The sequence below is a fragment of the Gopherus flavomarginatus genome, chromosome 5 (assembly GCF_025201925.1).
Source record: "Gopherus flavomarginatus isolate rGopFla2 chromosome 5, rGopFla2.mat.asm, whole genome shotgun sequence".
In the NCBI taxonomy this organism is placed as follows: domain Eukaryota; kingdom Metazoa; phylum Chordata; order Testudines; family Testudinidae; genus Gopherus; species Gopherus flavomarginatus.
This window is the reverse complement of record NC_066621.1, coordinates 77,106,258-77,128,439: the sequence shown is the minus strand read 5'-3', so window position 1 is coordinate 77,128,439 and position 22,182 is coordinate 77,106,258. Positions and strand designations below refer to the sequence as shown.

The 22,182-nt window shown below is 40.5% G+C and overlaps 1 protein-coding gene and 1 long non-coding RNA gene across 3 annotated transcripts; one reads left to right on the top strand and one right to left on the bottom strand.

The window, feature by feature from the left end:
- The first annotated feature begins 6,227 nt into the window (after positions 1–6,227).
- LMO2 (LIM domain only 2) lies at positions 6,228–15,727 on the top strand. 2 transcript variants are annotated; one of them, XM_050955535.1, is made up of 4 exons: positions 6,228–6,492; positions 6,692–6,869; positions 11,315–11,530; positions 14,759–15,727. In XM_050955535.1, exons 2-4 carry the CDS (start codon positions 6,829–6,831, stop codon positions 14,976–14,978), a joined length of 477 nt encoding a protein of 158 aa, XP_050811492.1. In that variant the 5' UTR covers positions 6,228–6,492; positions 6,692–6,828; the 3' UTR covers positions 14,979–15,727. The 2 variants fall into 2 exon arrangements, with proteins under 2 accessions (XP_050811492.1, XP_050811491.1); XM_050955534.1 differs by having other exon boundaries at positions 6,229–6,608.
- Positions 15,728–18,963: 3,236 nt separating this feature from the next.
- Positions 18,964–21,834, bottom strand: LOC127052185 (uncharacterized). The gene is made up of 2 exons (XR_007774694.1): positions 21,433–21,834; positions 18,964–19,792 (listed from the first exon to the last, which is right to left on the bottom strand). It is a non-coding gene; the product is annotated as an uncharacterized LOC127052185 (long non-coding RNA).
- Between the last annotated feature and the right edge of the window lie 348 nt (positions 21,835–22,182).

Below are 22,182 nucleotides of genomic sequence, written 5' to 3'. Positions count from 1 at the left end.
TAAGTGTCTGTATGTACCCAGAGTCCTGGGTTAGATCAAAGCTAGCTCATGTATGTCTACAAGTGCTGCAATCATACCTCTTGATTGCAGTGTAGCCATACCCTGTGACTCATGTCCCTGGGCAGTGGCACATGAGAGAGAGAGAGTGAAAGTACTTACCACAGGAAAAGTGCAAATTACTTGAAAGGATGACACCGAAGAGCAATAGCCTTGTGGAGTAAGGAGCTTACGGTAATTGGATTGTGCTTGTGTGCAAGGCAGCAAAGTCTTGATGGGAGCGAGAGAAATCAATAAAAAAGAGGGAGGAAGAGAGAGAATTTTTTTTACACATTTCTCCAGTGAAATATCCTTTCATCTGGCTGCCTATAACTTACTTTTCATCATCAGTGGTGTGACCTGCCGTGGAAGCTTTCTTTCGGCTGTAAAAGCAGGCTGATTTCCTCTTTGTTGCCTGTTGAAAGAAATAAGGCAAAACATTTAGTCACTAGATCTTCTTTCTGCAGTTTATCTTCTTATCTGAAAGTCTAGACTCCACAACCCCAGTGCAACCCTCACCCAAACTGCAGACTTCATTGTTTTCTTCAATTGAAGGAAAAGGTTAATCCTGAAAAAAAAAACAAGTTGTCCTTGGCCAGGACTCTTCAAGTTCTCTGAATACATGATTTACCAAAGCAGCAAAGAGTCCTATGGCACCGTATAGACTAACAGACGTTTTGGAGCATGAGCTTTCGTGGGTGAAATTTCCACTACATGCATCAGACGATGTGGGTATTCACCCATGAAAGCTCATACTTCAAAACATCTGTTAGTCTATAAGGTGCCACAGGACTCTTTGCTGCTTTTACAGATCCAGACTAACACGGCTACCCCTCTGATACATGATTTACCAAAAGTTTCAAAAGCAGTTAGGGCTAAATCCTGCTCTCCTCACTCAGAGAAACATCCCTAACATCCTATCACCATCTCCGGCCCTAGAAAACTTAAAAAGGATGATAGCAGCTAGCTCATTTTAAAGGTGTAGTGTCCTGCATATAAAAGAAACAGTACTTTGAAAGACGCAGTGCACATTGACAAAGTTATTGGATAAAAGAGCTATCCAGATCCTCGAAACAGTGGCAAATGAAAAAGGAAAAGAATATGGTTTTGTATGTTTCCTTTCACATCTGAGATCTCCCAAAGCAGCAGTTTGCAATGTAACAGGATAGTACTGTAATGGAGTAGCCCAGGGGTCGGCAACCTTTCAGAAGTGGTGTGCCGAGTCTTCATTCATTCACTCTAATTTAAGGTTTTGCGTGCCAGTCATACATTTAACATTTTTAGAAGGTCTCTTTCTATAAGTCTATAATATGTAACTAAACTATTGTTGTATGTAAAGTAAATAAGGTTTCAAAATGTTTAAGAAGCTTCATTTAAAATTAAATTAAAATATAGAGCCCGCCAGACTGGTGGCCAGGACCCGGGCAGTGTAAGTGCCACTGTAAATCAGCTCGTATGCCATCTTCAGCACCTGTGCCATAGGTTGCCTACCCCTGGAGTAGCCAATATGTGCTCAGCAGTAGGTCACATAGTTTTCATAAAGTAAACTGAGTTCTGTAATTGACACCACAGGTGGACACAAAGTACCCCGGTTACAGATCTGCACTTCTCAGTGCAGCTCGCACTGTAGTGGCAGCTTTACACTTTTATAGGACCTTCATCCAAGCAACTCCAAGGACTGTACAATCATTATCACACAGCTCACATGACGTAGATACAGCTAAGGAGTTCTCTACCTGGCCAATTTCTGCGCAGCAAGCCAGGGTGTAAACCTACAACGCACAAGCTGTCTGCACATGCTGAACAGCTGTCCGGAACTTTCAGCGGGTAGTAGCAATGTCCATACTGTGAATTACTGTGTAGCAAACAGGTGTGTGGTAGATTTAGATCCTGGCTTGCCACTCAGTAACTCACCATGTATACAAGTCCTGATTCCCTCATTTTGCAGATGGGGAAACCGAAGCACAAAAGGTGAAGTGATTTGCCCATGGTCACATTGTGAAACAGTGGCAGAATCAAGAATAGAAGCCCAGAGTCCTGGCAGCCAACCCCCTGATCTAATTGTGTACATCCTAATGGTGTAATTGTACACAAGTATGTATACAACTTTGGCAATCTTGCTCTAACCACTAGACATGGTTTTGATTCTAAACCTTTCTGGCCTAATAGCCAGAGAGCTAGCAATTAACCCACTACACAGTCAATGAGATTCTATTCTTGCATCAGTGGTTCATTAACTGCACTTTAAGGTAAAAAGCAAAATGATTTTCATCCATTATAGTTGAAAGAAATAAAGTTAGTTCTCGGCCTTTGCATCTATAAACAGGTGTGATCTGAAATGGTTTCACATTATCAATACAGTCTATGGGAAATGCTCAGATACAGTCAGTCTTAACATAATGCTAAGGTCTGGCTGGGCTGAGCTCTGTTAGTACAAGTGGGAGTCCTGGTACCTCACATAAGGAGAGATCAAAAGCAAGGATAACGATGGCTCCCCAGATTCCAACAGGGGTGCAGTTCTCTGGAAATGTACAAATTTAGCTCTTTGCTTGGATGACACTGTTCCGTAGGAGCTATGAAACGTTATATAAAATGCTGTCATTGAGAAATATGCTGATGTAGCCAGCCAATTTATTCACAGCCCTTTAGTGCACATGTTCTGCATGATAAATACAGTCAGCAACATTGGATTTGATCTAGGCCTTGGTTCAAGAGAAAGTCTACAGGATCATCCATCTTAATGAAAGTTAATTGAAACCAACACTTATTGCTCATGATTTCCGAGTGGTCAATGATTATGAAAAGCTGTGTTAAACACCACTGGAAAACATGGCATCCTGGAGAAAGGTACAATGGCAAGAAAAGATTACACTACAAATAATACTTGTCTTGCTGCAGGAAACATAGGCACTGCAGTTTCTAGCAATTAATAGCACTCTGTACTTTTGTAGCATTCCTCATAAGGAGATAAAATTAATTAATTAAGCTTACACTCCATTGAGGGAGAGAAGCATTTTACAGATGGGGAAACTGAGACATGATTAGTTAAAGACTTGCCCAGATAGTGTGTGTGTGTGGGGGGGGACGACTGTCCTGATTCCCAGTCTCTTGCTCTGCCCACTAGAATATTGTCCTTCTCATCAGAATCAGTATCTATCATCTACAAACCTGGTAAGGAAAAACTGAGCTGTCTCACAAAATCCATTACTTTGCTATGTGCATTTTCCTCACCCTAACAGAGCTACTAGAAAACCAGTTCTTAATTAGGATGGTGAGCACTTCCTTACTCAGCTTTCAGTCTGTTAATCCTTTGGGACTTGGCGTTGAATCCAGCCACTGAAAGTTTAGGGAAAGGCACTTATTTCAGATGCTCATGGGCAGTGCTTAATTTGTAATGAAAGAGGTGCCGGGACTCAAGTAATATTTTTACTTTCATAACTTATGTGGCAAGCCCAGAGGTGCCAGGGATATGAACTGCCAAGCCTAGAGGTGCCGGGCTCAGCCCTGGCAAGCCCTGGCACAAATTAAGCACTGTTTATGGAAATTCCACTCAGACAAATCCTGCCGTCTGGTGCATGCCCATCAATGCAGGCTACTTCTTCCTGACAATTTGTCTTCAGCCACTGTGCAGTCTGCAAAGTGACCTTCTTTTGGTTTTGGAAATTGCACCTGTCATATGGAGCCTAACGTTACTTTGTGTCTTTGTAGTGCAGTATATTTAAGGTACCATGACAACTTTAATCCTCATGCAGTATTTCCTGATTACTGTTTGTTTAACTAGATTGAGTTCAAGCAGCACTCTCTCACTAAGAACAGTGAAACGAACATTTGTTATCTTACACACCAGCAAAGTGATCTGCTTTTTCCTCTGTCTCCAGTTCTCTCCCCTCTACCTCCTGCTGACATCTTATCTCCATGGAGAATAGGGAGATTGAGAGAGCTTCTTCTTCTGTTGGTCATCATGCTTTTCTTTAGACTTGCAGATAGGTGGTATCTGTAAGAATCATGTAGCGCCATCAGCACTTTCACAGACTATCTACTTAAGCAACTGAGCATATCACCTTCTTCAGGCATATTGCCCAGCATCTGAAAGCCTGAGTCAAACCCTGTACCTGAAATGCATATACAGCCTGCTTCAGCTTCTTAGCCAAATGCTTTGAACCTTGTTCAGCCATTTCCAGATGGGAGAGGTTCTTATTGGTTAAGGGTTTGATCCTGCAGGATGCTGAGTGCTCTTGCCTTGCGAAACCCTTAAGCACATGTGGTATCTAATTTACTTCAATGAGCCTTCTCTACTTGGAAGCCAGCTTCAGGCCTGGCCTGAGGTGGTCGACTGAGGTCAGTAGCCTCACCGCAGTGCTCCATTCCTGGCAGGATTGAACCCTAAATGTTTCTTTCAAAAGTTGTCTACCCATTGTTAGGTTTGCATTGAGTGATTTTCTCTTTGGCAGGACTGTGTCTAATAGGCTTTTCCTGTAAATATGTGCACTGTATTGGGGTTTTTAAATAATTAAATAAATAAATTTTATTTTAAAAAAAAGAAAAGAAAAAGCAGTCTTTTGGAGCTAGAATTTTGAATATTTACTGTCTTTGAGAGCAATCCCATCTAGAACATTTTACTTCACACATGCAGTGATAAGGTTATTTTCACAACCAATTTATGCTTTATTAAAAAAAATTGAGCTACAAAATTATATGACCTGCTGGGCATAGAGGATCAAATGCAAGATGCAGGTGATCCGACTGGAGGCCAGTCAGTGGCTTCATAGCAGTGCTCTATTCCTGGTAGGATTGAACTCTTGGTCCCTTGCTTTTTTAAACTTTAATTTTAAAAAATGCTTTCATGTTTGAAGTCCTTACATTTATTCTTAGTCCCCCTTAAAATTCAGTTGCTAATCCTTCAAGCTATCTTAATAAAGGCCCCAGCAGTTTAATTATTCTCTCTTTCTGGAAGGTTTACTTTTTGCTCCTGATCATAGTTAATATGTCTGACATGAAATATTTATATCACCATTCCATCCTGCCGATGAAGACTAAGTGCTTTTTCCTTTAGTAAAAAATGATGGATTATGAATGTGACTATCATACTGTAACTTTAAAGTATATTGGACACAGTATATTTAAATAAAATGGATGGATGTTTCCTAATGATCAAAGATGACTTCAGAGATTTGTTACGGCCTGATCCAACCCCCCTTGAAGTCCATAGGTGTCTTTCAGCTAACTTCACTGGATTTTGGATCAGACCCTTAATGTTTCTCTGGTGTTATTGCCCCAGTGACCAAAGAACTGGATCAAGGGGTTAATAAAAGGAGACTGGGGTAATAAAAATAGACCAAATATATTCCTGAATGGAAATCAATATATAAGTGAACTATTTCTCTCATTCTTCACTCAGACTTTATTTCTGATCTTTTACATCGCAATTACTGGAGCAGATGGTTTATCTAATCCAGGGCCCTGCCTCCAGCAGTGGCCAGTACCTAATGCTTCAGAGGTAGGCAAAATGCTGTAATTGCAGTAGTAGGTTTAATTTATCTGGTGTAAATCACTCTGCTCCAGGATACACTGCAGAGAACTATCCTGCCTTGAGGGAGAGTAAGGGATGAAGACTGCCAAGGGGTGGGGAGATAGCTGAAATGGTCACATAGGTTCCCATCTCTAGTGTTTATGTGATTAAGTACAGATCAATAACCTCCCACTCCAGAGCTTTTCAAGCTAATTAGCAGCAAACAGCAATAAAGTATAAATTTGCTATACTACCCATCATGAACTAGGTGAGGATCAATTGTGCTGATACCTGATGACTATCAAACCGTAGAAGAAAAGAGGCAGAGACATAGCTTAGTTGGCTCATAGCTAGGTAGATAATAATAGTAATATTTAGTTCTTACATAATGCTTTTTATTTTTGGACCTCAAAGCACTGAACACACACACACACAGCAAGCGAGCGAGAGATGCAATTACCCTAGAGTGCTTTTAGTAATATGTGGTTAAAGATGCCAGTAAAAATAGTACTGGGTACTTGATACAAGCCCAGAAGATCGTTTTCAGGCTGCATATCTGTTTGTTCGCTCGCTGCAAAACTGTATCGTAATTTTAAATTGCACAAGGTTGTAAAAATGCAAACTCAGCTCCCCAGTACGGACTCTGTGGCGAGGGTGCTACTGGCCCTTTAAGAAGCCAACTCAGTCGTGATGCTGCTGTTTGTGTTGCTAAATCCCCCGGAGTCCAGTTAAGAAATGGGCAGCTGTCTCTTTAAGTGTGATTTCCTTCTATTGTATTTGAATCGTGATCAGGAAAAAGGAAATGAAACCAGAGACTCGGGGCTGAGCTAAATAATAATAAGGATGATGCTGATCTCTGCATCTGCGGCATATGCACCTATCTCAGTCTAGAGCATGTACAGAGCTGTCCAGGCAGAAGGCATAAGCAAAGCAAAGGGGACTCCAGGGTAAGCAGCAGTGACAGCTGAGACAGTCTGTTTCCATCAGTGATCTGAACAGCAGCAGCAGCAGCTGGGGCTGCCCAGCCACGCAGCAAACAGGAGGAGCATTGCAAGGATGGGAGGTTAGATCCTAAGGGTCAGCCTTGCGGAGACATAACCCAGCAGCAGCAGCAGCCCATATTTCTTTCTCTCTTTGGTGTTGCAGGAGGAAATCCTGTGAATGTCATTGGGGGCTGGAGGGGAAACTCAGCTGGTGATAAGGCATCAAGAGCAGACAGCCTTTGTAGGGGCAGAGGGGGCAGATCCTACCAGCGACACACTACAAAGGAACGAGCCCTGCCAATGTCATCAGCCATCGAAAGGAAAAGCCTCGATCCTTCCGAGTAAGTGGCTTTTTTTCTTTCCTAACCCCTTCTGCCTTTTGATGGATATTGAGCTTCTCCAACAAATGGGCTTGAAAAGGACTTTATGAGCTTCAATAGTCCTTTATTATTGTTGTTGTTAATTATTATTATTTATTTTATGTAAGCACCAGTTCTAGGGAGATGCTTTGGAGATCTCTTTCTGGTAGAAGGTGGTTCAGAAATATACTAGGGCTGCTTTTACCTTCAAAATAATATCCCTGCATGCAACAAAGTCCCGAGTACCCCCATTCCCCCCACAACCTTGCTGCCTTTGTGATATATTACAATCTGGGTAGATTTGGTAGTGTGTCACTTTGGTGCATGTAATGAGGAGGTTTGGTAGATTTCATTGAGCTGGTGCTGGACTAGGCAACCTCTGTGGATATCAGTGTGCTAATCATGTGGATGGCAGCACCAACCCAGAGCATCCAGTTCCCCATTTTGAGCTGAAACCAAATTATAGATTCATCAGATTTCTCAGGTTTTGTGAAATACCAGCCAGTATAAACCTCCTGTTTGAAAAAATCTAACAACCTTTAAGATCAGTACATTTCTCCCTCCCCACTTCTTGAGATTCAGTGATGCTGATGAGAGTAATTTAGAGATATTGGGTGCATAATACTTTACAGAACTTAACTTGTTTTCAGTCTCTGCTCCATGTTTAATCTGCCGAAGTAGCTGACTAGTCTGAAAGGTCAGAGCTGTTATCTGATGGTGTACAACTTCCACATTTTCATACTACAAGTCAGTTTGAAACTTTCAAAAAATTATAATGGTGGTATGAGGGAGGGAGGGGTTCTGTACAAGGACCATGAATATATAAAGAATTGATACACAGAGGGCGTGGGAGGAGACATTTGTTCTCATGTGCCACCTTTGTGGAAGAGGTTATGTAAATTCAGTAACTGATTGTAGCATTATGATCTGGCTCTTTCAGTAGATTTCCTGGAGCCATCCATTCGGACACCAAGCACATGCAGGCATTTAGTTGCAAGAGAAGTGTTAATTCAGCTCCACAATGTGTGGTGTCATTCCACTGAATTGCAGGGCTGTACATCTCAAGAGCAGCATTAGGTGCATTGCACTTGTCTGTGTCTTGGGGTCACCGTGATATTGCAGAGAGAAAAAACACTTGTAAAGTCTCGGTTTTCAATGTAAAACTTAAAATATTATTTCCCCCTATAAACTTAATTAATTTGGGCTTTGTTTCCTGTAAGTCATTAAGAATATTGTCTTCCGAAGCCCTAATCTAATACGTGTAAAACATAACTCACACATAGTCCAAGGCAGTTAATATGTCATATCAGTTATTTTGCATTTGTTACCATTTTTCTCATTTCCCATTGATTTTTAAGGAATTGTAATTTAACCTTCTAGGTACTTTTTTTAAGGTTTCAACTACAAAGTAGTAGCAATATTTATTTATTTATTTATTTACCTTCTTTATGTTCTAGTGAATAACTGCTGGGTATGAAATCCAAGCACACAGAAAAGCTAATGCATGAAACAGAAATTCTATTAAAAATAAACATAGAATCATAGGTTCCAGCAGGGCTGGAAAGCAGCTCAAGAGATCATCTGCCAAAGTGTAAGATTGTAGTACCTGACTTGGCCTTTGAAATAACTAATTCATGGTTCCTGATATTGGTGCATGTATGTGTACATCTGAACTCCCAAAAGAAGGGATGCATTTATTGTGGAAAAGCTGCTTCCTTATCTCCTCATATCCCTAAAATATTTTTGTGGACCTATAGGATTTACTGCAGATGATCACAGTGCTTTGTTCTGTAGCTATAATACCCTGTTTATATTATTTGGCTTATCTGTGTTGTTTAGTGCATTGATGTTTTCAAGCCAGCCTCACAGAAATATCATGCATTCCTTTATCTATCTATCTATCTATCTATCTATCTATCTATCTATCTATCTATCTATCTATCTATCTATCTATGTGATTGGATGGTACTAAGAGTAGCACTTCATGAAAAGCACAGAGGTACAGGCTGTCATCGACTTTATGATGTTCGAGTTACAATGAACTGCACTTACCGTGGTTCTACATTGATACCCTGATTTGACTTATGACTGTAGGTTTCAAGTTTATGACGCTCAGTCCCGCATAGAGTAGATTCTGAGTTACGACATTCTGACTTACGATGCAATTGTAAGGAATTGCCTCTATATGCTTTGAAATTCTAGGGTCTAATCCTTTGCCTGTAAAAACTCCTATTGACTTTACTGGCAATACTGGGCTGGCAGGTGTGGACTGCAAGTCGGAAGAATGTTAGGACACAGCTATATAAACTGTGAAAATGGAAGTGCGTAAGAGCGGATGCTATCATATGACTGAATTGTGAAGTCAGAGAGAGTTTTGCCTAAGTAAGGACTGCAGTCTTTAGGATGGAAGTTCTGGGGCACTATACATTTTTCAGACACTGAAGAAAGTAATTTTTGACTAGAAAACTGTTTTCCAGTAAGTGAAGGTGGCAGAAAAATGTTAGTTTCTCTGGCCCGTTGGAAATGCTAAACAGACAGATTTCTTTCTGGCAGTGTAGTTACATTCTGTCCTCAGCAGTCCAGTTGCCGTTGCCGTATGTAATAAAAGCAAATTGTCCATAGATTGTGATATCAATAACTGAATAAGGTACTTAAGAATATTGGGCTAGATTCTGCCAGGTGTTGAGGGCTCTGTCTCTGATTCAGGAATGCACTTAAGCATGTGCATCTGAGTAGTTGAATTCAATGACTGGTCACATGCTTAAAGTTAAGCATGTGCTTAAGGGTCTAATCCTGTGGACTCATATTTCCACTGACTTCAATGAGCATTGGATGAGGCCCTATATGCTTTGCTGGATCAAAGCCAGGGTACTCAGCACCTTGCAGGATTAAGCCCATAGGCGATTCTTTTAATTTTTTGCCAGTAGTGTTTCTGGCAGAACTTGCAAAGTGGTGCAAACAGGCAATGGTGAGACTTTCTTAAAGTGTATTTGCAGAAAATTATGGCTTCATCCCCTGTATTAGTAGATCCATTCCTTCTTGTTCTTGTTAAAAAATTATGAGGTGTCAGACTGGTATAGGAACAAAATACCGTGGATGAATATTTGCTTCAAAAAAAACCCCTTAAGGTACTACCACAATACAGTTTTGGCACGGTACTACCACAATACAGTTTTGGGACCTGAGTTTCCTCTCATGCACACGTAATTAAATTAGGAGTAACTCCTTGAAGTCAGTGCAGTTATACTGGTGTAAAACCAGTGAAGGTGAGATCAGAGTCAGACTCATGGTTGCATTAACCAGGTGGAAAAAAGTATTGTAGTAAGGTTGGGTGAAATTCTGGCACCACTGAAGTCAAGAGCAAAACTTCCATTGACTTCCATGGGGCCAGTCTTGCCTGTTGTATTTATTCACTTTTAATGCTATTCAAACAGATGCCATCTTCAGGCTTAGCCTTCAAATGTACCTTCCTGAAAGGAAAGTTTCATTCCGTGCAACAATCCTGGAGGACTCTTAGTATACATCTTCTAATCCTGCAGCCCTTTTTAAGGCAGAATTCCCACTGATTGCAGCAGCTCCGCAGAATGAGCACTGCAGGTTCAAGCCCACAGAATGAGTGTGTATTTTTTTTAAGAGTGAAAAATTGTTTTACAATCTTCAGCAATCTATTGATGGATCTTGGGGTTTATACGGTTTGATAGGTGTCCCTTTTAAATGCTTACTGATAAACATACTAATCTTATTGAAAAACACTATGTAAGCTGTCCCTTTCATGGTAGGGAAGGCATTGCTACATTTTGCTGTGGATAAAAGGGAACTACTTTAAAATAGCAAAATGATGATAAAAAATCTCAGGACTTAATGGTTGTCTCTAGGTTGTCATCAGCATATGCAGAACCACAAAAGAAGTTCACTGGGACAGTGAATCCCAACTCTCTTCCTCAAAAATCACTGTCTCTTACCTCCTGTGTTAAAGGACAATCTTGTTTATTTTATAGCAGTGTGGTGTCTGTGACTCATAGTTGGACATTTTTATTCTCTTCAGTAGAGGGCAGTGGTGTGTATATATATACAGACAATTCATTCACAATATGTTAAATGTGTTTACTGCAATGAACAGCTAGAGGATGTACAGATTGTCATGTTTGCAACTTAGTCTTTGCACAAGAAGAAACAAAGAATTAACAATGTTTTTGCCACCTTTGGTGATTTCCTAAATATTAGGCTGTTCTGTTTTTAAAACAAATGAAAAAAGCCTACTCCTGCTCCCACTGATAACAAGGAGGTGAAGTGGGCTGCCATTGACTTCAATGGGAGAATAATCTGGCCATAATTCCTGTTCTAATTAGGCGACTAATTTGATTTTTTTCTTGTTTGGCTGAGTTTAAAGGGCTTTCCCTTCTCCAACAATTGTTTCATTCTCTCAGGGAGCCAGTGGATGAAGTGCTCCAAATCCCCCCTTCACTGCTGACATGTGGAGGTTGCCAGCAGAACATTGGGGACCGTTATTTCCTGAAAGCCATCGATCAGTATTGGCACGAGGACTGCCTCAGCTGTGACCTGTGTGGATGCAGGCTTGGAGAGGTGGGGAGACGCTTGTACTATAAACTGGGCAGGAAACTCTGCAGGAGGGACTATCTCAGGTACAGAGCCTTCCTACCCTATACTAGCCTGTCCTAACTTGCTTTCTTCTGTAATTTCAGGTTTATTTAGATATTTATAATGAAGCTAGAATCCCTAATGATGTTGCAGCGCAAGAATCCATGAAGAGATTATACTGAATAATTTATTCCTAAAATATAAATGCTGAGGGTAGTCACAGTGGTTGCACCACCTTTTGCTAAGTGGTGCTTCCTGATGTGGGAAGCTAAGCAAAGCTGAGTTGTGTTAGCACTTGCGTGGGGACACCTTGAGTATGTGCTGAAGAGTCAGAAAGTGTTACTCTTCCCTCTGAGTCAATACCCCAGCATAGTTTTAGAGGAGTTGTACTTCTGCAGGTGTTGCCTTTCTGATGCAATGTTTATAGTAACTGAGGCCTAAAGCAGTGGTCTCCAAACTTTTTCGATCGCACACCCCATCAGTAAAAAATTTTTTTGAGCATGCACCCCCAGCTCCCGGCCGAACTGTCGAAGCACCAACAACAAAAAAAGTGGTTCAGACTCCCAGCTGAACTGCCGAGGGCAGGGGGCGGGTGAGAGGGCGGGAAAGGCCTTTTGGACTCTCAGCCAAACTGCTGAGGGAGGGGGGGCGGGAAAGGCTGCTCAAACTCCCGGCCGAACTGCCGAGGGAGGGGGGGAAAAAGAGCTGCTCGGACTCCCAGCCGAACTGCTGAGGGAGGGGAAGAAAACAAACAAAAAAAAGCCGCTTGAACTCCCGGCCGAACCGCTGAGGGAGGGGAAGAAAACAAACAAAAAAAAGCCGCTTGGACTCCCAGCTGAACTGCCAAAGGGAAAAAAAAAGCTGCACAGCTCCAGTGGTGCTCCTCCTGCCGCGCACCCTGAGGGATTCTCTTCCGCACCCCCTTTGGTGCGCGCACCCCACTTTGGAGACCACTGGCCTAAAGGTTGAGTGCATATGAAAGAACTTCTGCCTCTATTGTAAGAATAAGGTATCCTGGGGCCTAGCCAAATTTCCTCTTCCACAGTATAATAATACCACATGGAAAAGAGATGTTTTGCTTTGCTACTCTCTATGTGGGGGAAGAGAGGTGTTTTGCTGTGCAATAACTGTGATTTGAGTATCAGTTTTTAAAGTTCTCTAGGACCCTTCAGGCTGAAAGGCACTGTGCTGTTTACATTTATTATAATAATTATGGCCCAGTTCAGGAGAACTTGAAATCAATATAATTTAAGCATGTGCATAAAGTTAAGCACATGCCTAAGCATTGTCCTGAATAGAATGGACTTAAGCATTTGCTTTAGTGTCTTGCTGAATCTGATCCTATAAGAGCACCTGTTACAGTTTTTGCATTAGTGGATCCTTGCCCATCTTTGTCCTTATAAATTTTGATAAATCAGATGAATAAAGATTAATATATTATTTCCCAATAACTTGATAACAAAGAACCTGTGTGTTCTTGATTACAATTAAAGCGTATTGCACCTTCTACATCATTTGTTATAATATATCCTTTGAGCTCTAGGAGCTGGGGGAATGGAATAAGTAGGAACTCCACTTTTCTCCCCCACACCAAGCTTTTTACGGTCTAGTTTTATATTGAACCTGATATTCCTTACACAAAACTCACTTTAAGAGTGTAGGTAATTGGGAGGTGGAAAGAGTAGAGTTCCTTGTAATTTTATCTCATAGCTTTTCCAATGGGAGTTTTGCTAGAGACTGGAGGTTGGACCCCAATAGTGGCTTAAACTGTACATCTCCATTAAATGAAACATTCTAACATTGATCCAGTCCCATGTGCACTTGCCAAATATTTATTAACTTTTTAATGGAAGAATAACAGGCTATGGGAACAAAATTAATGTGTTTTCTGTACAATGAGTGCATGTTTTCAGAAATGAAGCATTTCACAACCTTATCAGTATCACTTTCATTAGGCAGAAGTGAACAGCGACATCTCCTGGTGGACAAGAGAAATTATTTCTTTTTCCATCAGAGATCGGAGTCTAATAGGTTTTTTTGTCTTTCAAACCTAGTAGGTTACTTGAAGCAGGCACAGCCTGTGATAAACACAGTAAAAATATGGGAAATGGACTCACTAGTTCTAAAATTAATGCGGCAAATCAGAGAACTTAAACACACAAGCAAATATTTCAGATAAATAATATTTCTGAATTTCTCCCTTTCTTATTAAAAATAATACATTACTGTTTATTTATTAATTATAGGGTTTTTAAACTCTGCAAGCTGCGGCCTACAGTAGAAGATGACATTACATTATGACAAATAACTGAATAGGTCATAGTGTCCCAGCTGAAAGTAGTGCATTTGTGAGAGGGATAAACATGTTGTGCATGCATTAGAGAGTCCTTTCAATAGACAACCCAATAATTATGGTCTCAGTAGGGTTTCTTAATATGGCTTAAAGAGCAATGCAGATCATTAAATCCTTTGGACTAAAATGGATTTCTAGAGGGTTGTAGGGTCCAGCTCCTGAAACCTAGCAGGAGTGGTTTTATGAGTAGAGAAGCATTTGAGTTTTTTAAAAATGAGGAGCCTGTGGCCCCTTAAAGACTAACAGATTTATTTGGGCATAAGATTTTGTGGGTAAAAAACCCCATGAAAGCGTATGCCCAAATAAATCTGTTAGTTTTTAAGGGGCCACTGGACTCCTCGTTGTTTTTGTGGATACAGACTAACATGGCTCCCCCTCTGATATTTGAGTTTAAAGGAATTCCAAATACCCTGCAGAATCCTAAAACATAGCCTGCAGCATAGTGGTGACAAAACTGAGCAATGGCAAGATTTATCAATCAGCAGGTAATTTCTATTGATTGATTAGGAAAGATACAAGTGAAAACAAGTATTAAGAGTGGAAAGAAAGTATTAGGGTGGTTTTAATTCATGGTCTGATCTAAAGAGGTTCAAATCTCATTGAAGTTGCTCATTGCCTTTCAGAATTAGGCCCTTACTTTGACCACAACAAACAGGTATATTCATTTAAAAAGTAGGTGACACCCTTGGGTTCTTGGCAGATCACCACTGCTGGATGCCACTCATGCTGGAAAGTTTTGAATGTCCCTGCTTGTTGGATTTCATCAAGCAAATGTTTAAACTTCTATGTATCTTACAATGCATGTGGCAAAAAACCAATATTGTGCACTTCTTTTGTTTCAGTTCTCTCTCTATTTCCCCCAGCCTCCCTTTTCTCCAAGGAAACTTTGCATAACTCTTTGTTGTTGTTGTTGTTTTAGACTTTTTGGCCAAGATGGCCTTTGTGCTTCCTGTGACAAGCGAATCCGGGCCTATGAGATGACTATGCGAGTGAAGGACAAAGTATACCACCTGGAATGCTTCAAATGTGCTGCTTGCCAGAAACATTTTTGTGTCGGCGACAGATACCTCCTCATCAACTCAGACATAGTATGTGAGCAGGACATCTATGAGTGGACTAAGATAAATGGGATGATATAGCCAGGACATGCCACATAGGCATCAAGAGGTATCTTATGGGTGGCACAAATGCAGAGCTGCAATGAGGAAATAATCACTCAAACTATGTGCTTTGTCTAAACTGGGGGGGAAAAGACCACAGTGTAGGCCCTTTTGAGACAGTGCTACATGGAATCTAAACTACAAGCAATAGCAAATAGACTGACTTCTATTAGCAAAGGCGTATTGACAATAACTGACATTATTAGCCATGTAGGCGAGAGTTGGGGAGCAAATACATTGTGATAATGGATTCTCATAACTGGAAATGCAGTAATGACTTGTTGTGTAAAGAGACATTATGACTTTGACACTCGCAGACTAGGATTGTGCAATTGATTTTTCTTCCCATCTTTTCTAGTTACTCTGTTTAGACAATAGTTTCCAATATAGATATAAGGAAGGACACTGGTGATGAAGAGTCGGTCAGAGTCTCCAAAGCCTTAAGCTTTGTGCAGGAGAGTAAATGGTTCTTTTGCATGGAAATCTCTCCCTCTCCCCTGAGAATGAAAAGTGCACCATCTAGCCCCAAACAATTATTTCAATAAATTCTCATGAATAGCTGTTTTCAAGCAGCACTGTTTGAAGGTGAGATGCTCCATAGATCATTTCTGTACAAATATAAATCTAAAGAGTTGTTCAACTATTTTATTAATTTAGATTATATCAATAAACTATTTGTTTTGTGTGTCGTACAAACCTGAATGCTTTAATAAAAACAACAGAAGGTTTGAGCATTGTTATTTCTTTCAATAATGTACAACCATTTGGACATGAGTTTGCTTTTGCATCAGTATTATTTATTTCATTTATTTGCACCATGGCTGCATTTGCCTACCTTTGGTGCACAGCTGATTCTTATCGATCTACTGAAGGGCATATTCCAAAGGGACGTGCTTCAGTCTAAGGCAGTGACATAAGAACCCAGGTTGCTTTGAATGAGTTTTGTGTAGCTCTTCCTGAGGAGGGAGAAAGTAAGCAGTGATGTGGGACACTGGATGTTCTGGAGCTGGCTGCCAAGCAAAGAAAAACATTGTTGGGCTGCTTCATAACAAAGACAGAACCCAACATAGTCCATGAGGGACAAGGATCTCCTAAGAATGTGGTTGGACCTGATTTTCTCATCTGCACATGTGTCATTCCTGCACCTAATGCAACAGATCTGTGGCCACCCAGGATTCACCATGTTTAGAGAGAATGAAACTCCATCCCTTCTAGGGCCGCCCGGGGGGGGGGCGGGCAAGTGGGGCAATTTGCCCCAGGCCCCGGGCCCTGCAGGGGCCCCGCGAGCACTGGCCCAGTGGCAGTCCGGGTCTTTGGCCGGCATTTTGGTGGCGGGGGGCCCTTCAGTGCTGCCGGAGACACGGAGAGACTGAAGGGCCCCCCTACTGCCAAAGTCCCAGACCACCGCCGGGTGAGTACAAGCGCTGCAGCTCCCCCGCTTTGCTCCAGGCCCCCTGAATCCTCTGGGTGGCCCTGATCCCTTCTTGCAAAACCATAGTCTCTTGACATAAAGGTAAATCTCTTTTTACTGTAGCAGTATTAAGGCTTATGACAAACACTTGAGTAGGTCTGACATTCCATTCAGTAGAAAGTAGTTGTGAAAATTCACACTAGGCAATACTAGCGTGTAACTAAGTGAGTCCAAGGCTCTCAGTGCATGGTGCATCTGCCTGTCTGATGGTTTTCAGCAGAGCTATTACCATTCAACACATGCTGTCACTGACCCCTAGTTTTACAATTTATATTCTCTTCTTTGATATAGCCACTGGTGTTGAGGGGCAGTAAGACAGCAGATCTCCCTGTAGCCACAGAACTGGGGACCCAAGAATAAGGAGCATAATGAAGACATGGAAGAAGGGAGACAGTGTGGCCAGATAGTGCTACTGTGGTCCAAATATTCTCAGTTCATTGGCCTGGGAGCCATAAACAGCTGATATATTTTAGCAGCCCTACCACAGCTTTACACTATGCTCAAGGTATGGCAGGCATAGAACCAGCCTCCGGACCAGGGAGCCATAGCTGTGACCTCCTCACACCCTCAGCAGCACCTAGCAAATACCGAGCAAAGCTGAGAATCTAGGCCTTAGTATTCTTCTCCTTGAGTCCACACATCCTACTGACACTGTTTCCTAATACATTGGGGAGCACTTGGCACCGCCTATGGTCAGCATCTCTACCACAAACAGTGAGATGATCATCTTCTACTAGTCCATGGCAAGATAGATGTAAGGATGCTAGCTACAAACGATAAGGTTGTCCCTTGCTGTATTCGCCGATCAGTGACCTATAGCAAAGAAGACTACATAGGAAAGAGCATCTTCTGCGTGATAGTACAGAGAAGTAAGCACTAGGCATTCTGGACCTTTGGTGTGTCAGACTCACCTGCTGGCTGAAGGACCCCTGACTGGTTGCCATGTGTTTTCATTAGGCTGTAGATTGCTGCTGCTTAAGAACCTTGGTTGACAGTTATGATTACATTAGCAGAAACAGGTAACAAAGTTAGGTTCACTTTAACAGAAGTAAGCACTGTGTTTTTGGCTTCCCTGTATTGCTACAAAAGAGGTATTGAACTGGATTAAGATCTCATTTAGGATGATGTAAATCCAGGATGAATAATTCCACCAAAGATCATGGTGTTACATCAGTATAAAACCAGTGTGGTGAAAGCAGCATCAAGATAATTATCTCCAAAGAAGTGAAAGCTTTGATAATTATTTCCTACTCATTTAAGGGTGTATAATTTGTGAGTTTGACTCATACATTGGACATCCCTTAAAAAGGATTAACTTCAGAGATCCTATCTCATATAGATGTTTGTCTGAAATACTAGTATAAATAATTTTATTACTAGCTAGATTGATACTGAATAGATTGATGTTGAATCATGATTTCAATAGTCCATGTAAATAAAGTGGGTTTAGTGTTTACAATAGGGTCTGGTAGTCAGAAGATCTGTATTCTGTTTCCACCTCTGAGAATGATTTCGTGTATGACTTTTGGCAAGTCACTCAAATATTCTGCAGAATATTTACATCATCCTAAACTTCCCATCTGTAAAATAGGGATAATAACACTTACTGGCTTTTGTAAAGTTTCTTGTTTACAGGGGAAAGATTTTTCAGTATAACCTAAAATATGAATTTATTTAGATATAGTTATACTAATATAACACAGCCCTTCCTCCCTATCCACTTCTGTGGACATTTATTCTCACATAAGATCAGTTTTTTGGTTTAGCTTGTCACCTGGGAAAGGGTTTAAGCTAAATTGTAAAAAGACTCTCTTAAACCAGAATAAGGGGGCTATAGTGGTATAACTGCATGTGTATAACCGTACCAATATAACTGGTAAAACTTTCCTATAGCTATATGTCCTTACACATCCTGGAGCAGGGAGTATGCATGTGTGTGTTGGGGGAGGGAAGGTGTGAGAGGAAAGTAGGTAATTGAAAAGCAACTGTAACATTTAAGATAATACATGTTCCACCCCACCTGACCCTACAAGAAACCTTATTGTACACATTCCTGCCAGTTGCTTTTTGCTGCTAAACTCTCCATTTCTTACCCCTCTGTGTGTAGATTACACTCATTTTGCTCACCCAATGTATGCCAAATTGATGCAAGTTACCCTTTACAATTTATACCAGTTTTTTGACGCACCAAACTGTAACTTATACCATCCTGAAGTCATTAGTGAATTTGATTCCTTAGATCCTTGTGAAAAAGGCAGTAGATGTCCTACTCCTTTAATAGAAAGGACCAATACAGTGAGGGGGTTAACTTGGGAAGCATCTCAAACATATCCCTTTCACAAGTATATTCCTTAAAACAGGGCATGTCTCCAGCAATTACGGGAAAATAAAATGTTCCATCACCAACAACAAAAATGAAAACAAGTGATTTCAAAGTAGTAGAAGAAGTAGCATAATTATATGGACATTACTTCATCAGCTGATGTTCAAATGCATTGTCCTATAGATGTGTTTAATATCAGTATCATTCAACATTTTCTTTCATTGTCCAATTATTCAGTGTCATGGTAGAAAGATGAGAATAGTGCCAGCAATATCACTTTTTAGTTTTGTGCCCTTGAATAAAAGCAATAAGAGCCCAGCATAATAGAGTTTTCAGTAGAGAGACTAACTGGGAAGCAGTTGCTAATGCAATATCTTTCATGAGTACAGGGTACTGCAGCTGTCTCTCCCATCTCTTTTCTCGAGGTAATACCATGCTTCCGATTGTCATTATAGTCAAGAAACAAATTATTTGAATTCTGGACACATCAGCACAAAACTGAAGGCTCCCTCATTTCATAGCCTGCTTGGAAAAGAGTATTGCAGTCTATCATTCATTTATACAACTGCCAGTCTGATGCTGTAAATTTAGAAAAGAAGACAGTCTGAAATGCTGCACTTTAACATGTCTTTCCATTCCTGGAACACCCTCTCACCACCCCCTGCAGATATAAGGTAACATTTCACCTCTGAGAGCCAACGCTTTTAAACATCTGCCAGGATGCACATAGACTGTGCATGGCCTGTATTTTAATTGAAAATGAAAATATGGCTCCTATTAATTGATTACAGTGACTTGTAACACTGAAGGAGATTCATGATTCTTGGAAAAAATAATCTACAAAGATTTCTGTTGCTCTATAAATACAATGCAGCCTCAACTGATTTCATTTGCAGCAGGTTCATCTCCTTCGTAGAAGACACTACACAGCAGGCAATAGAAATTTTAATGGACACTGGAACAATTCATCCATCCCTCTCTTCCATGACAAACAAGAAACTACACAAAGATATAAAAAGAGAGATTGGGACACTGCATCAGAGAACATAAAAGATAAGGTCATTAAATTATGATTCAAAGGTAGTATCAAATACATGAATGGTAAGCTGATATAAATATAAGATTAATCATAAACATCCTGTGTCATCCTGCTGGGAGTTGTTCTGTTCCAGCCTAATGAGAAGGTGTCTCTGTGAAAGGTACTTAATAAACCAAAAAAGCTCTGTGAATGTCATTTAATAAAAGTACAGCGCATGTCTATGACACTGTCCATCCAAGGACCTCCAAACATTTTTAATGGAGGCTTTTATCAAATTAAATATAAAAATTATTAATAATACATGTTCAGATACCAGCATGACAGGCACTTGGTAAAAACTATTGACTTTAGTGGAACTAATAGTATGTAAAGTTAAGCACATGCATAAGTGTTAGCAGATTTAGAGCCTAAATCTCTGTGAGAATATATGGACTTCTCAGGATATACTTCTTGTATAAGACAGTTTGTTGCCTTTAAAGTGGTATGGATGAAAGAACTGCTGAAGTTTAAGGGTTCTGGCACCCATACCATCAACTAGAGAATCCCCTTCTACTAGAATAAACAGACCTGATTAAATGTACTACTTGATTCCCCACCCCCACCCCAGCAATTGTAGTCATATATTCATTGTTTGTTGCAATGCTTACAAACCCTTAATCTGTGTTCCTAGCCAGGAATGTGTAGCAGCAATGTCTATTTCAGCTGTTTAAGACTCCATCTCAGACTTTACTCAGTAGGAGAGCTGGACAAACATTTTCTATCTAAACTATTTTTCAATGGAAAATTGGGTTTTTGACTAAACAAAATTTTCTGCTGAAAGCACTTCATGTTAAAAAATTAAATCCAAATTTTTGATTTTCAGCCAAAATGTTTTTGGTTTTTCAAAAAAAAAAAAAGTCATTTTTTTCTGTGAAAAAAAAAACAAAAAACAGTCTCTGATCATCTCTACTTGATTCCCAATGTAGCCTGAGATTTTGCTGTACTGGTCAGATTTATTCGTGGCATAGCTCACTTGAAGTTAATAATGAAGGATGAATTTAGCCCTAGAGATTTTAGTTACATGTAGGTGCCAAGCCAGGGGGATGTTGTAACATAGCTACTAGAATCAGTGGATAGAGACCTTTGTTCTACCACATTCAGTTCTCCTTCTTGTTTTGTAGGATTAGTTTGTGAGTGAAAAAGGTGAATGTAGTATGAAAGACAGGCCAGGCTTCTGTTGTTTTTTTTTTTAATCCTCTAGCTTTCTGTTTAAAAGATAAAATAGTAAAAACATTACTCCTGTGTAAAAGCTACTGTAGATGGTTGCCAGGCTACTAATGATTGGATGGGCCAGATAAGCTAAGCCCTGCTGGAAGCACAAGTGCACCAGGTTAACAAATGGGAAGATGAGGCACAAGAAACAGGATTTAAAAAAAAAAAGCAACTGCAGAAGTAATAGCCTAGTTCAGGAAGTGTTAGTGATCACTTTATAGTAGAAGATCCTTATGGTAGAATTTACAGTTAGTACCTTTTTTTTTTTTATAAAGACAACCCAGACAGTTAGTCTCTATGACATATGGTGTCAGTAGTGAGAAGAACTTTTTTCCCTGATTAATATTACCAGTCCGGTCTGTATCTGTTGGAGCAGAGTTCCTTTGGTATAGTCCTTCCAGCAGCTTTAGCTAAACTCTCTTCCAGCATCTCAGCTGAGCAGGTACCTTTCCCCTGGCTGGCAAGAAGCCATATAAAAGTCCTTCTGCTGGGGAGTTTAGCTCCCAACTTTAATCCCTAATGTTTTGATTTATAGTCCCCTGACTTTAGTATGGGGTGAGTTTGTTCCCATTTAGTATTGCATTCTGCCCTTCACACCATATATCTAAGGTGACCAGACAGGAATTGTGAAAAATCAGGACACAGGGTGCGGGGGAGGGGGGGGTAATAGGAGCCTGTATAAGAAAAAGACCCAAAAATTGGGACTGTCCCTATAAAATTGGGACATCTGGTCACCCTACATATATCATTACCAATATATTTCAACAAAGCTGTTAATCAGCTATTTCTAACCTCCCAGTACTTTGAGATTCAGTTTCTTGGTTTACCTTTTTTAAAAAATGAATGACTAACCTAATTAAAATGGAACATTCCAAAATGGAAGTGAGACAGCTAGTCTCCAGCCAGTCAGGATCCCTCAGCAAGAGAGGGTTGCATGTAGTGGTTCTTAGATACCACTAAGGTGATAGCTCCTTAAAATGTCTATGATGGATAGCAAGGTTCATCAAAACAAAGACACATCAGATCAGTGGGGAATTCTATTGCCTACGTCAGGGGTCGGCAACCTTTCAGAAGTGGTGTGCCGAGTCTTCATTTATTC

Bases quoted from the DNA above. Each gene is read 5' to 3' on its own strand.
- LMO2 (XM_050955534.1), top strand. The intron at 6,870-11,314 runs GTAAGTGGCTTT...TCATTCTCTCAG, and splicing joins AAAAGCCTCGATCCTTCCGA to GGAGCCAGTGGATGAAGTGC. The intron at 11,531-14,758 runs GTACAGAGCCTT...TTGTTGTTTTAG, and splicing joins TGCAGGAGGGACTATCTCAG to ACTTTTTGGCCAAGATGGCC.